Source organism: Nomascus leucogenys, chromosome 10 (genome assembly GCF_006542625.1).
Source record: "Nomascus leucogenys isolate Asia chromosome 10, Asia_NLE_v1, whole genome shotgun sequence".
Classification (NCBI taxonomy): domain Eukaryota; kingdom Metazoa; phylum Chordata; class Mammalia; order Primates; family Hylobatidae; genus Nomascus; species Nomascus leucogenys.
The window spans coordinates 89,442,913-89,458,227 of NC_044390.1; the positions used below are offsets into that span (position 1 = coordinate 89,442,913).

Genomic DNA, 15,315 nt, shown 5'->3' on the forward strand with positions numbered 1-15,315 from the left:
AGTTCTGCCTTTTCTTACAAATCATAAGTAAAATAAACAGGTTATTTCTCCTCTGCACAGATTTTGTCACTCCAAGAGAGTTTGCTTCGGCTGCTACCAATTCCCATTAAATACACAAATATGGATTAATTAAAAATGAGTATACCATCACAGGTATGTGATAAAGCACATATAGAAAACTGTTAATCCAGAAGATAAGTGCTGGATAGATGGGTGTTCACCGTACAATTTAATTTTTTGGTATATGGAAATTTTCCTATAAAATGTTAGAGGGAAATGTATATTACCATCAGATGGGATTTAGTGTAAGTAAACCACTAGGGAACAAGGTACAAAAGAACCAAGAGGGTTGGGCGCGGTGGCCCACGCCTGTAATCCCAGCACTTCGGGAGGCCGAGGCGAGCAGATCATGAGGTCACAAGTTCGAGACCAGCCTGGCCAACATCGTGAAACCCCGTCTCTACTAAAAATACAAAAAATTAGCCAGGTGCGGTGGCAGGCGCCTGTAATTCCAACTACTCGGGAGGCTGAGGCAGGAGAATCGCTTGAACCTGGGAGGCGGAGGCTGCAGTGAGCCGAGATTGCGCCACAGCACTCCAGCCTGGGGAACAAGAGTGAGACTCCATCTCAAAAAAAAAAAAGCCGAGAAAGTCCCCTGGTTATAGGATTAGTTGGTGGTGCCACTGACTTCTACTGCCCCAGACTAACTTTTTTATTTTTCACTTTCTCTGTGGCCAGGTCTCACTCTGTCACCCAGGCAGGAGTGCACTGGTGTGATCCCACTGCCCTGCAGCCTCAACCCCCTGGGCTCAAGTGATCCTTCTGCCTCAGCCTCCGGAGTAGCTGGAATGACAGGTGCACATCATCATGCTTGGCTAATTTTTTGTAAAGACAGGGCCTCACTCTATTGCCCAGGCTGGTCTCGAACTCCTGGCCTTAAGTGATCCTCCCACCTTGGTCTCCCAAAGTGCTGGGATTTATGGGCATGAACCACTGTGCCTGGCCTATTTTATTTTTTTAAATAAGTTTCATTTTTCCCCCTTTTGTGAAAACTGTCAACAAATTAACTCTTTTAACGAGGTGATCTCTGTAACAACACAATGGGGAAAAGTGATTCGAATAATTTTATGTACTATACCAGCGGTTCTCTAAAGTTCTAGTCTCTACCTTCGAAGTATTTTATTGGTAAGAAGAAAAAAAGGCCAGGCACAGTGGCTCACACCTGCAATCCCAGCAGTTTGGGAGGCTGAGGCAGGCAGATCTCTTGAGGTCAGGAGTTCAAGACCAGCCTGGCCAACATGGTGAAACCCCATCTCCACTACAAATACAAAAATTAGCCAGGCGTGGTGGCGTGTTCCTGTAATCCCAGCTACTTGGATGGCTAAGACAGGAGAATTGCTTGAACTGGGGAGGTGGAAGTTGTGGTGAGCCGAGATTGTGCCACTGCATCCCAGCCTGGGTGACTGAGTGAGAATCTGTCTCAAAAACAATAAAAAAAAAAAAAAGTTCTAGTCTCCAGAGCAGGAGCAGCAGCACCAGCAGCAGCAGCATCATAAACTCATAAATCAAAGAAACATGGGTAAGTGTGATTACGTTAAAAACATACACACAGCTGAAACTACAAGAAGCAATGTCAAAAGAAATGACAAAGGCAAAAGCCTTCAAAGGGCGCGTGTGCAGAGGGGCCTACAAACAAGCTCATTCTTGGCAGCACTGCCTCCAACAGCATAGAGAGGAAAAAAATGCCCTCCAACAGAAAGCTGATTTAATACATTATGTACATCCAAACAATGGAACTCTATGCAGCTTCAAATAAGAATAAACAAGTATTGCCATACGTGGTAGAAAATGACTCAGAGATATTATTAAGAGAAAAACACAACATACCAAAGTGTATACATCATATGCTACTACTTGTACAAAAGTGGGGAGGGATTATATACTATGAGCTGTAGCTGCATATAATGTTCCCCCCACCCCAAATTAAAAGAGAAATAGTGATTGCTTCTGGGATAAGGGGCAGTCTGAGAACTGGGGTAAAAAGTAGCTTCAGGCCGGGCACAGTGGCTCACGCCTGTAATTCCAGCACTTTCAGAGGCCGAGGCAGGTGGATCATCTGAGGTCAGGACATCGAGATCTGTCTGGGCAACATGGTGAAATCCCATCTCTACTAAAAATACAAAAATTAGGCAGGCGTGGTGGTGGATGCCTGTAATCCCAGCTACTTGGGAGGCTGAGGCAAGATAATTGCTTGAACCCAGAAGGCAGAGGTTGCAGTGAGTCAAGATTGTGCCACTGCACTCCAGCCTAGGCAACAGAGTGAGACTCTGCCTCAAAAAATAAAAAATAAAAAATAGCTGGGCGCGGTGGCTCACGCCTGTAATCCCAGCACTTTGGGAGGCCGAGGCGGGCGGATCACGAGGTCAGGAGATTGAGACCATGGTGAAACCTCGTCTCTACTAAAAATACAAAAAATTAGCTGGGCGCAGTGGCGGGCGCCTATAGTCCCAGCTACTCAGGAGGCTGAGGTGGTAGAATGGCGTGAACCTGGGAGGCGGAGCTTGCAGTGAGCCGAGATTGCGCCACTGCACTCCACCCTGGGCGACAGAGTGAGACTCCGTCTCAAAAAAAAATAAAAATAAAAAAATTAAAAAAAAGGGCCGGGCGTGGGTGGAAGCTCAGGAGTTTAAGACCAGCCTGGACAACATGGTGAAACCCCGTCTCTACTAATATACAAAAAAATTAGCTGGGCGTGGCGGCGTGTGCCTGTAATCCTAGTTACTTGGGAGGCTGAAGCAGGAGAATTGCTTGAACCTGGGAGGTGAAGGTTGCAGTGAGCCAAGATTATGCCAATGTACTCCAGCCTAGGTGACAGTGTGAGACTCCACCTCAAAAAAAAAGGATTTTCTTCTTTGTCTGCAGAATGGGAGATTTATGAAGACTCAGAAAGCACAATCTAAAAGAACAAAAGTGATATATTTACCTGCTTTAGGGTGAAGGACTCACACTTCTGATTTCAAAGCTTACGGCAAAGCTACTGTAATCACGACAGTACTGGTATAAGGATGGACATACAGACATACAGATCAGTGAAACAGAACTAAAAGACCAAAAACAGACCCTTACATTTGTGGACAATTGATTTTTGACAAGGGTACCAAGACAATTCAATGAGGAAAATACAGTCTTTTCAACAAATAGTGCTGGAACAAATAGATATCCATGTGCAAAAAATGAAATTTGGACCCCCACCTTGCATTATATACAGAATTAACTTAAAATGGGTGGAAGACCTAAACATAAGACGTAAAAAAATTATAAGCTGGGCACGGTGGGTCACGCCTGTAATCCCAGCACTTTGGGAAGCTGAGGCAGGAGGATTGCCTGAGCTCAGAAGTTTGAGACCAGCCTGGGCAACATAGTGAGAGCTGTCTCTTTAAAAAATAAAAAATTACAGAACTCTTAGAAGGCAACATCAGAGTGAATCTTTGTGATCTTGGGGTAAGCAATGGCTCCTCAGAGATGATACTGAAAGCACAAGTAACAAGAGAAAAACTGGACAAAGGGGATTTCATCAAAATTTAAAACTTTAGTGCATCAAACGACACCAATTTCATCAAGAAAGTGAAAAGAACTCACAGAACAAAAGAAAATACTTGGAAATCATATATCTGACGAGAGACTTGCATTTAGAATCTATTAAGAATTCTTACAATTCTGTAATAAAAATGAGAGAACCCAATTTTAAAAATGGGCAAGTGATCTGAACAGACATTTGCTTAGCTGAAGACAAACAAAGGCCAACAGGCACACGAAAAGATGATCAACATCTTTAGGCATTATGGAAATGCAAATAAAAACTACAATGAGACACCACTTCATATTCAGTAGGATGACTAAATTCAAAGAGTAACAGGCCAAGCATGGTGGCTCACGCCTGTAATCCCAGTACTTTGGGAGGCTGAGATAGGTGGATCACCTGAGGTCAGGAGTTCGAGACCAGCTTGACTAACATGGCGAAACCCCATCTCTACTAAAAATACAAAAACTAGCCAGGCGTGGTGGTGCATGCTTGTAATCCCATCTACTCAAGAAGCTGAGGCAGGAGAATCACTTGAGCCTGGAAGGCAGAGGTTGCAGTGTGCCAAGATCGAGATCACGCCACTGTACTCCAGGCTGGGTGACAAAGTGACAATCCGTCTCAAAAAAAAAAAAAAAAACAAAACAGAATAATAAGTGTGTCCATGTGGATATACAACTGGAACCCTCCCACACTGCTGCTGGGAGTACAAACGGTACAGCTTCAGTGCAAAAGAGTTTGGCAGCTCCTCCAAATGTTAAATGCAGAGTTATCACATGACTCAGCAATTCTACTCCTAGGGGTGTGTGTGTGTGTGTGTGTGTGTGTGTGTGTGTGTATGTATGTATGTATGTATTTATTTTTGAGACAGAGTTTCACTCTTGTTGCCCAGGCTGGAGTGCAATGGCGCGATCTCAGCTCACTGCAACCTCCACCTCCCAGGTTCAAGCGATTCTCCCGCCTCAGCCTCCCAAGTAGCTAGGATTACAGGCATGCGCCACCATGCCCGGCTAATTTTGTATTTTTAGTAGACACAGGATGTCTCCATGTTGCTCAGGCTGGTCTTGAACTCCCAACCTCAAGTGATCCACCCACCTCAGCCTCCCAAAGTGCTAGGATCACAGGCGTGAGCCACCACACCCAGTCTCTACTCCTAGGTATATCTCTAAGAGAAATGAAACCATACATCCACATAAAAACTTTTCACAATGTTCACAGTATCGTGACAGCCAAAAAGTGGAAACAACCCATCAGGTGTCCATCAACTGATGAATGATAATATCGTTACAATGGAATACTATTCAGCAATAAGAAGGAATGAAGGCCTTACGGAGGCTTCAACCTAGATGAACCCTGAAAACATTACGCTAAGTGAAGATGCCAGACACAAAGGACCATTTATGTATTATAGGATTTCATTTCTAAGAAATCTCCAGAATAAGTTCAAAACCAGCCTGGACAACATAATAAGATGCTGTCTCTCCAAAAAATAAAAATAGAAAAAAAAGACATTTAAAAAAAATTAGCCAGGTGTGGTGGCACATGCCTGTAGTTCCAGCTACTCAAAAGGCTGAGGCTGAAAGTTTGTTCAAGCCTAGGAGGTCAAGGCTGCTGTGAGGTATGATCACATCACTGCACTCCAACCTGGGCAAAAGAGTGAGACTCTATCTCAAAAAAAGAAGAAAAAGAAAACTCCAGAATAAGCGAATTCATACAGACTGAACTAGATTAGTGGCTGCCAGAGGCTGAGGGAAGGAAAGACAGGGACAGACTGCTACTGGGCATGGGGATTCTTTTTGGAATAGTTAAAATGTGCCATACTTAGATGGTGGAGATAGTTGCCCAACTTTGTAAATACACTAAAAACTACTGAATTTTGCACCTTAAAGGAGAGAATTTCATGGCATTGTGAGGTTTTTTTTTTTTTTTTTTTTTTTGAGATAGAGTCTCTCTCTGTCGCCCAAGCTGGAGTGCAGTGGCGCAATCTCGGCTCACTGCAATCTCCGCCTCCCAGGTTCAAGTGATTCTCCTGCCTCAGCCTCCTGAGTAGCTGGGACCACAGGGACCCACCACCACACCCGGCTAATTTTTGTATTTCTAGTAGAGACGGGGTTTCCCCACGTTTCCCAGGCTGCTCTCAAACTCCTGATCTCAGGTGATCCACCCGCCTCAGCCTCCTAAAGTGCTGGGATTACAGGCATGAGCCACTTAGCTCAGCCAGTATTGTGAGTTATAATAAATAAAGCTATTATTTTAAAATTTACTTTTAATGGGAAGTGTCTACATGATAAAAGACATTATACACAAAGTTAAGCCAGGCGCGGTGGCTCACGCCTGTAATCCCAGCAGTTTGGGAGGCTGAGGCGGGCGGATCATGAAACGGATCCTGCCCAACCAACATGGTGAAACCCTCTCTACTAAAAATACAAAAATTAGCTGAGCATAGTGGCGCACACCTGTAATCCCAGCTACTCAGGAGGTTGAAGCAGAAGAATCCCTTGAACCCAGGAGGCAGAGGCTGCAGTGAGCCGAGATCGCGCCACTGCGCTCCAGCCCGGGCAACAGAGCGAGACTCCGTCTCAAAAAAAACAAAACAAAACAAAAAAACAAAGTTAAAAGACAAGTCACAGACTGAGAAGATACTTGCAGCTTTTACAACCCATAATGATCAACATCCAGAATATACAAAGAATTACTCAAAAAGAAAAAACGGGCAAAGAAAATTAACAATTTGTTGAACAGAAAATTGTAAACATCAATAAACATATAAAATGGGACTCAGCTTCACAGTAATCAGTACTGTGATATGTTCACACTCATAAACTGGGCAAAAATTAATGCCTGAAGTTAAGGAAATGCCAAACTTACTTTGAACGCACCCTCTGATTCCATGGATAAGAGATCCCCATCGAATGGAATGAGATCTAAGCTGTACTCCTCCCTGTGAATAAAGGATCCCAAGACACCCAGATCCTTCAACCGCTGTTCGCACAACAGGCTACGGCGTGGCACAAACAGAATATGAAAATCTCTCGTTGGGCCTCGTCTATCTTCACTGTAAAGGAAGCAACATTTGTTAGCTCATGAGCTCCTAAGAGTCATGGACCATTTTGCTTTCTTTATCCCCACTGCCTGGCACACAGCAGGCACTAAATAAATGCTGGCTAGATAAATCATATAAATACTGACTTTCAGGCCGGGTGCAGTGGCTCACACCTGTAATCCCAGCACTTTGGGAGGCCAAGGCGGGCAGATCACTTGAGGTCAGGAGTTCGAGACCAGTCTGGTCAAGATGGCAAAACCCCATCTCTATAAAATATACAAAAATGGCCGGGCACAGTGGCTCACACCTATAATCCCAGCACTTTGGGAGGCCAAGGCAGGCGGATCACGAGGTCAGGAGTTGGAGACCAGCCTGGTCAACACGATGAAACCCCGACTCTACTAAAAATACAAAAAATTAGCCGGGCGTGGTGGCAGGCACCTGTAATCCCAGGTACTTGGGAGGCTGAGGCAGGAGAATCGCTTGAACCCAGGAGGCAGAGGTTGCAGTGAACCAAGACCACGCCACTGCATTCCAGCCTGGGCAACAGAGTGAGACTCCATCTCAAAATAAATAAAAAAAATAAATAAAATAAAAATATACGAAAATTAGCTGGGCATGGTGGTGTGTGCCTGTAATCTCAGCTACTTGGGAGGCTAAGGCAGGAGAATTGCTTGAACCCTGGAGGCAGAGGTTGCAGTGAGCAGAGATCCCACCACTGCACTCCAGCCCGGGCAACAGAGTGAGACTGTGTCTCAAAAAAATAACCAAAAACTGACTCTCAGACCCAAAGTGTTACAGCTGTGCCACTCTCTCTCTCTTTCTTCCCCCTGACAGGAAAGCAGCACTGAGTCCTGGCTAGTACTTTTTAGCATTCTCTTAAACCATTTATGGGGCATTGAAGCTCTCAGGTTGACTGAAATAGGATATCTGTGTCTCACTAAAAACAAATGGTTCTTCAACCAAAGCAATGCAGCCACAAAGAGTCTTAAATTAAAATGAAAGATCACGCTTGACTCCCAATCCTACTCTCCACAGAGGACTTCCAAAAATAGCCCACATGCTTTTAAGATTTTAGGGGCTGCAACAATCAATTGTACCACAGAATGCAGACTGGGCTGGGAGCACTTCCTCTATAGACTGGATGCTATATTAAATTTTAATCAGCTCTTGTTTTTTTCTTTTTTTTGCTTATGAAATTCAAGTACATGCAGTATATTTAAAAATAACTGCTGGAGGTTTATTTTTTTAAACTAGGGTCCTTTCTACTGACAGAGGTTTAAGCTTTTGGCTGTCTTGAAAGAATGGGTAGATAGGATGATCCTCCTCTCAAACTGCTGGTAACGCCTTCTTAAGTTTCTCATCCTATTTTTAATTTTTGGGGGGTACACAGCAGGCACATGTATTTATGGGGTCCATGAGATGTTTTGATATGAGCATGCAATGTGAAATGAGCACATCATGGAGAATGGGGGCACATCCTCCCAAGCACTTACTCTTTGAGTTACAAACAATCCAGTTACACTCTTTTTTTTTGAGACGGAGTCTCCCTCTGTCGCCCAGGCTGGAGTGCAGTGGCGCGATCTCAGCTCACTGCAACCTCTACCTCCGGGGATCAAGAGGTTATCATGCCTCAGTCTCCCGAATAGCTGCGACTACAGGCACAGGTCACCACACCTGGCTAATTTTTGTATTTTCAGTAGAGACGGAGTTTCACTATGTTGGCCAGGCTGGTCTCGAACCCCTGACCTCAAGTGATCCATCCACCTTGGTCTCCCAAAATGCTGGGATTACAAGTGTGAGCCACTGTGCCCAATCTCACTCTTTAAGTTTAAAATTATGTAATTATTATTAACTATAGTCCCCCTGATGTGCTATCAAATAGTAGGTCTTATTCTATTTTTTGTTGTATCCATTAACTACCTCCACCTTCCCCCAGCTCCCATCTTGTCTTTTATATTCTTCCATGCCTATCTAAGTTTTCCAAAAGGCCACCTTGCACTGGCAAGAGTGAAGGTCTTCCATGAGAAGGAGCTCATAAATTAAAAGCATTGTAAGAACCAAACTCTTTTAGATCAAACACAAGCTCTGAGATACCTGAGCACATTTTCAGCAATTATATCCATCAACTCTAGCCTGGGTCTGACAAAAAAAATAATATTCTTGACATCAGCTGCTGGCAAACGATTTCCTTTAAGTGTGAACATTTTTTCCACTTCATGTTCCTAGGCAAACACATACACAAAAGGTTAACAAAAAGACTGAAATTTACCTATCATTTTCAGACTCAGAAATCATAAATACCCCCCATCAAGTGCACATTAATATTTTAATATCATAACTGCTAAAGTACAGAATTATTAATCCCCTAACAAAACCCAAATAGCTCATTTACCTTCAATAGTGAATACTGTGCAATCAGGCCAAAGGGTCCAGTTAGGTATTCATCCCAAACTATTGCCTGTAAGAGGCGAGAAACATTCTCTTATTATAGTTAATATAAGGAATTTTAACAATACCAATAAAAAATAGCCTATCATAAACAGGAGGAATATTTCCTTCAAATTCTGAGTTAAAAAATTTTCTCCTGGTGTTACAAGACTAAAATAATAATAATAATAAAGGAGAAAAAAGAATTTAAAAATTTTGGGGGTTTTGCTGTTATTTTGCTTTTGAGACGGAGCCTTGCTGTGTTGCCCAGACTAGAGTGCAGTGATGTGGTATCAGTGTACTGCAACCTCTGCCTCCAGGGTTCCAGTGATTCTCCTGCCTCAGCCTCCTGAGTAGCTGGGATTATAGGCACGCACCACCATGCTTGGCCAATTTTTGTACTTTTTGTAGAGATGAGGTTTCACTATGTTGCCCAGGCTGGTCTCGAACTCCTGACCTAAGGTGATCCACCCGCCTCATCCTTCCAAAGCGGTGGGATTACAAGCATGAGCCACTGCACGCGGCCAAATAAAAAAAAATTTAATTACCTCGGACCACATTCATATCCTTAGTCTAAAGAAAAACAGCATCCAGGGCAAGTGATGCTACTGTTGGTCCTGAGAAAGTAGTTAATCACTGTCCTGAACAGAAAGAAGGAATTTTAGTTTCTTGTATATCTGTGTCATGGTATTATTAAATTGAGCCATATGGAAATTGTCAACTATACAAAATTAAAACCTACGATATAGGTATTACAAATCTTATTTTGGCAAAAGAAGATTTTTTTTTTTTTTTTTGAGACGGGGCAGGGGTGGAATCACAGCTCACTGCAGCCTCGATTTCCTGGGCTCAGGTGATCTTCCCGTCTCAGCCTCTGGAGTAACTGGGACTACAGGTGTGTGCCACCACATCACGCTAATTTTTGTTTTAGTAGAGATGAGATTTCGCCATGTTGCCCAGGGTGGTCTCCAACTCTGGGCTCAAGCGATCTACCTGCCGTGGCCTCCCAAAGTACGGGGATTACACTGCACTTCCTCTTCCACCACACCTGGCCAAAAGAGAAAATTCTTAAAAGCTCAGTAAATTTAAGTAACTTTCCAAGGCCTGATGGAGACCTTGGACCATACAGAGTGAAAGGGAGTGAAGACTCCAACCTAGGACTTTTTGACACCATGAGTCATTGCTCTGGGCCCCTATGAGTATTTCTACTGCTAAACTCCAGTATCATGTCTTTTTCTTAAATTATTTATTTAAATAATTGTACATTAACATTTAGTTAAAAGAAATAATACAGAGCAAGCCCCTGTACACTTCGCTCAGTTTCCTCCAGGGGTAACATATTACAACCAGGATATTGACATTGATACAATCCACGATGTTATTCAGATTTCAGCATCCTTTGCTGAATTGAAACTAGGCCCCTATGATGTAGCCTGCTTTCTTCTCTCAAAGGCTGCTAGCACCCACTCTACCTCTTGGGGTTCTGTTCTCTACAAGATTGAGGCTCCCCAGTTGGACTTTTCACAGTTGTACTGTCAGTAACTTAGGGTGACTGATAAACCCTAAGGGGATGAAGGAGAGGTGACACTATTTAAAAGAAATCCTATGAAATCTCTGATCTAGTTCCTGCCTCCCTTGTGAAAAGGGTGCTACTAGAGAAGTTATACTATTTTAGGAGGCCAGGTTAAAAGCCCAAATGATTACAACTTCTCTCATAACACGCGTGAGCAGCAGGTTGCAAGGTGGTGGTGTTTCAAGAGTGCTTCTAAGGTACGATTTGTACTGACACGTATGATCCCTGTAATGAATGGACACTGGACCACCACATTCTTGGACCGCTCACCCGTCCGGTGCCTCGGCAGGCAGCGGAGGAAACACCTGACGTAAACCAGCTCATCAGCTGCCGGGCTATCACAGTGGCTTACTCTGCTCTCACAAAACACTCGCGATGCCACTCCAGCTCCAGGCTGTACGCCCAGGGCCCTCCCCCCGCTTCATCGCTACCGCCTGCACAGGGGTGCAGGTAAAAGTGCTCTGAGGCTCGCCTCCTTGGAAGCCCCGGGGACCTCGTAAAGCGCGAACTCAGGCGGTCAGGGAACGGATTAAGCCAGGCCGGACCAGGGGAGGCGAGGGCGGTGTCGCTGCCTCCCGCCCCTCACCTTGCTTCCTGCGCACTTGTCCAGGAACTCGCGCAGCTCGCGACGCACCGCCTCGCGCAACACGTTTAGGTTCACTCGTCCGTAGGACAGGTGAGCCGCCATCTTGCCCCACCACCCCCTACCCCACAACCCCCTGCCCCACAATGCCAACCGCGGCCGCAGGTTCCAACAGGAGGCCCACGGACGCAGTCACGTGACCAAATGTCCACGTGACCGGTGCGGCTGCGCACGCCAAGCCGGAAACCGGAATCTTCCGGGTTCGGGTTCTACCTACTCTGGCCCTAGTGTCCACCTCGTTCTTCTACCCCGGTGGTTGTTCAGATTCTCGCCAAGACCCAGAGCGCGTTTCAGAGTCTGGTCACTCCAGGAGTCGTCGGGCGCTGAAAAGCGATTTTAAAGATCTGGAGTAGACCGGGCGCGGTGGCTTACGCCCGTAATCCCAACACTTTAAGAGGCCGAGGTAGGAGTGATCGCTTCAGGCCGGGAGTTTGAGACCAGCCTGGGAAGACTTCGTCTCAAAAAAACAAAGACAGTCTCTCTTGTCCCTTTTAAAAATCGCGAATTTTTATTTTCAGCAAACGTACTTGCTGTAAGATGATATCTTAAGGATAAACTTGCATAGGGAAAAAAACATTTTTTTTTGAGACAGGGTCTCGCCCTGTCGCCCAGGCTGGAGTGCAGTGACGTGATCATAGCTCACTGCAGCCTCCCCCTCCCGGGCTCAAGTGATCTTCCCACCTCAGCCGCCGGAGTAGCTGGAACCACAGGTGCGCGCCGCCACCCACTGCTCAAATCTTTTAAATTATAGCAGTCAGAAGTTTCTTAGCTTTGCACTAATCAAGGCTGTTTTAATTTGTGAGCTAAAATGTATCAATATGGTGAGGAGTCGAGGGAATCTTGAGTGGACTTTTGTTTTTAGGGGGGGGGCGTACTCCCTAACAGACTTTTACAGCGACATGACATTTCACACAAATAGTATTGCTTCTGGAATCCAGGTCCCACCACTTGCCTCAGTAAAATTCCATGTTACCTCTGAGTTGTAGTGAGGATCAATGAGGGTGTGAATTTCATCGTGTAGTCCACGTGAAAGGCTTAGCTGGGTGCCTGGAACTTAATTGCTCAATAAACTATTAATATTAGTAGGATATATGCGTTTTGATACTTTGGGGTGGAAGTGGGCCTTTGGGATCTGGTCAAAGACACAAATTTCCTTCTTTGTGTGCATAGCTTCCTTTTTTTTTTTTTTTTTTTTTGAGACGGAGTCTTCCTCTGTTGCCCAGGCTGGAGTGCAGTCGTGCGATCTTGGCTCACTGCAATCTCTGCCTCCTGAGTCAAGCGATTCTTCTGCCTCAGCCTCCCGAGTAGCTGGGACTACAGGCGCGCGCCACCACGCCTGGCTAGTTTTTTGTATTTTTAGTAGAGATGGGGTTTCTCCATGTTGGCCAGGCTGGTCTCGAACTCCTGACCTCATGATCCGCCTGCCTCGGCCTCCCAGTGCTGGGATTACAGGTGTGAGCCACCGTGCCCGGCCTCCTTCAGCATCTTCTATACACTTTACATTATGAAGCACTTATCATAGAGTCTGAACAAGCAGAGTGATATTTGTGGATGGTGCAGAAAAGGAGCCACTCAACCAAAACTTCTGTTCTCAGTTTGATTCCAGCAAGGACATTTAGATTGTAATAATTTAACACACATGGAGGCCGGGCGCGGTGGCTCACGCCTGTAATCCCAGCACTTTGGGAGGCCAAGGCGGAAGGATCACGAGGTCAGAAGATTGAGACCATCCTGGCTAACACGGTGAAACCCTGTCTCTACTAAAAATACAAAAAATTAGCCGGGCGTGGTGGCAGGCGCCTGTAGTCCCAGCTACTCGGGAGGCTGAGGCAGGAGAATGGCGTGAACCCTGGAGGCGGAGGTTGCAGTGAGCCGAGATCACACCACTGCACTCCAGGCTGGGCGACAGAGCGAGACTCGTCTCAAAAACAGAAACAAAGCACACATGGAAACGCTTCCATGCTTTAGTTCTCAATGTGGTTTTCAAGGTGGTTCTCAGCCTCAACAGAGATTTTTTTTTTTTTTTTTTTTTTTTTTTTTTTTTTTTTTTTTTTTTGAGATGGAGGCTCACTCTGTCGCCCAGGCTGGAGTGCAGTGGCGCGATCTCGGCTCACTGCAAGCTCCGCCTCCCAGGTTGCGGCCATTTTCCTGCCTCAGTCTCCCCAGCAGCTGGGACTACAGGCGCCCGCCACCATGCCCGGCTAATTTTTTGTATTTTTAGTAGAGACGGGGTTTCACCGTGTTAACCAGGATGGTCTCGATCTCCTGACCTCGTGATCCGCCCGCCTCGGCCTCCCAAAGCGGTGGGATTACAGGCGTGAGCCACCGCGCCCAGCTTTTTTTTTTTTTTTTTTTTAAATAGAGATGGGGTTTCCCTATGTTGCCCAGGTTGGCCTCAAACTCTTGGGTTCCAGCTATCATCTGGCCTCAGCCTCCAGAGTAACTGGGACTACAGATGCCTGCTACTGCTCCTGGCTGATAATACACAATTCTTTTTCTATATACAGACTCACAGCCAAGAGTATGCATCATTTTAACGCCTGTGAGAACAAAAGTTGTGTTCAGCAGGCCATGTCATGAGCTGTTAAATGAGGGTATAACTTGCTCCAAGAGGTGAAATGCCCCAGGTTAGTGAAATCTCAAGGATGTGTGAGTGTAACTAAGACTAGGATAATAAACTATCCGCAAGCAGGATCAGGATGCTACAAAATGATGAAGTAACAACAGGTGCTTTTATAGACCAGGAGAGACTGCTATACTGCTGTAGTTACCCTACAAATACTGCAGACTTGTTTAGTCTTTTAATCACCTAAGGTCAGTACCAAAGTTGAGAACTACTGTGTTTTAATGTATTATCTAGGTAGAAGCAATGTTCTTATTCAAGCACTAACTGCTTTGGAAATACCTACCTATGGGTGAGTCCTTGGGTCCTGACGCTGGCTGCCTACTTGGCAATGACTCCCAACCTTTCTTCAGTCTTCAGTACCTGAATACTGTCCTTCCCACCAACTTCCCCACCCCAGCTCTCTCACCACCCCTTTCCTTGCATACCTCATCCAGACTCGAAACATAACTGAATCTACAGGTTTTAAGACCCTTCTCCATATCCCACCCACTGTCCAGTCTCCATCCTTGGGTTCTTCCAAGATGTTTTATAAACATCTGTTTTAACAGATGTTAGGTGAGGCATGGTGGCGCATGCCTGTAATCCCAGCACTTTGGGAGGCTGAGGTGGGCAGATCACCTGAGGTCAGGAGTTCAAGACCACCCTGGCCAACATGGTGAAAGCCTGTCTCTACAAATACAAAAATTAGCCGGGCGTGGTGGCACACGCCTGTAGTCCCAGCTACTCAGGAGGCTGAGGCAGGAGAATCGCTTGAACCTGGGAGGCAGAGGCTGGAGTGAGCCAAGATCGTGCTACTGCGCTCCAGCCTGGGCAACAGAGTGAAACTCTGTCTCAATAAATAAAAAATAAATAAAAATTTAAAAAATTAGCTGGGCATGGTGGCATGCACCTGTGGTCCCAGCCATTCAGGTGGCTGAGGTGGAAGAATTGCTTGAGCACTGGAGGTGGAGGTTGCAGTGAGCCGAGATTGCACAACTGCACTCCAGCCTGAGTGACAGTGAGACCCTGCCTCAAAACCAAGAGAGGCATGTTCAAAGGCATAGCACTCAATTGGTTCAGTATCATTTTTGTAAATATTATATGGACTTTTCAATTTGCAAGACTTCATGGATGAATACATAGTTGGCACCACATGGTGCCACATTGATTTTTATCAGGCAATTATTTTTGTCAGGTAATGTGGGGTGATACAGTAATGGATAACAACTGCAGGTACGTTGTGCTAAATGGGTCATGAAACACTTTAAGGACAGAAAGACATACCAAAAATAAAATGACAGTGTCTCACTCTGTTGCCTAGGAGTGCAGTGGCACAATCATAGCTCACTGTAGCCTCTTAACTCCTGGGCGCAAGCAATTCTCCCACCTCAACCTCCCCAGTAGCTGGGACTACAGGTGTGTGTCACCACGCTTGGCTTTT

At 45.4% G+C, this 15,315-nt stretch overlaps 1 protein-coding gene across 3 annotated transcripts in view; it reads right to left on the minus strand.

The window, feature by feature from the left end:
• VPS33A (VPS33A core subunit of CORVET and HOPS complexes) overlaps positions 1-11,442 on the minus strand; it is a 37,106-nt gene extending 25,664 nt beyond the window's left edge. For all 3 annotated transcript variants that reach the window (XM_003280698.4, XM_030821549.1, XM_030821550.1), the window contains exons 1-4: positions 11,213-11,442; positions 9,019-9,084; positions 8,721-8,848; positions 6,449-6,635 (exon numbers count right to left, since the gene is read on the minus strand). In XM_003280698.4, coding sequence (XP_003280746.1) covers positions 6,449-6,635; positions 8,721-8,848; positions 9,019-9,084; positions 11,213-11,314 — 483 coding nt within the window. In that variant the 5' untranslated portion in view covers positions 11,315-11,442. The remainder of the gene's footprint in view (positions 1-6,448; positions 6,636-8,720; positions 8,849-9,018; positions 9,085-11,212) is intronic.
• Between the last annotated feature and the right edge of the window lie 3,873 nt (positions 11,443-15,315).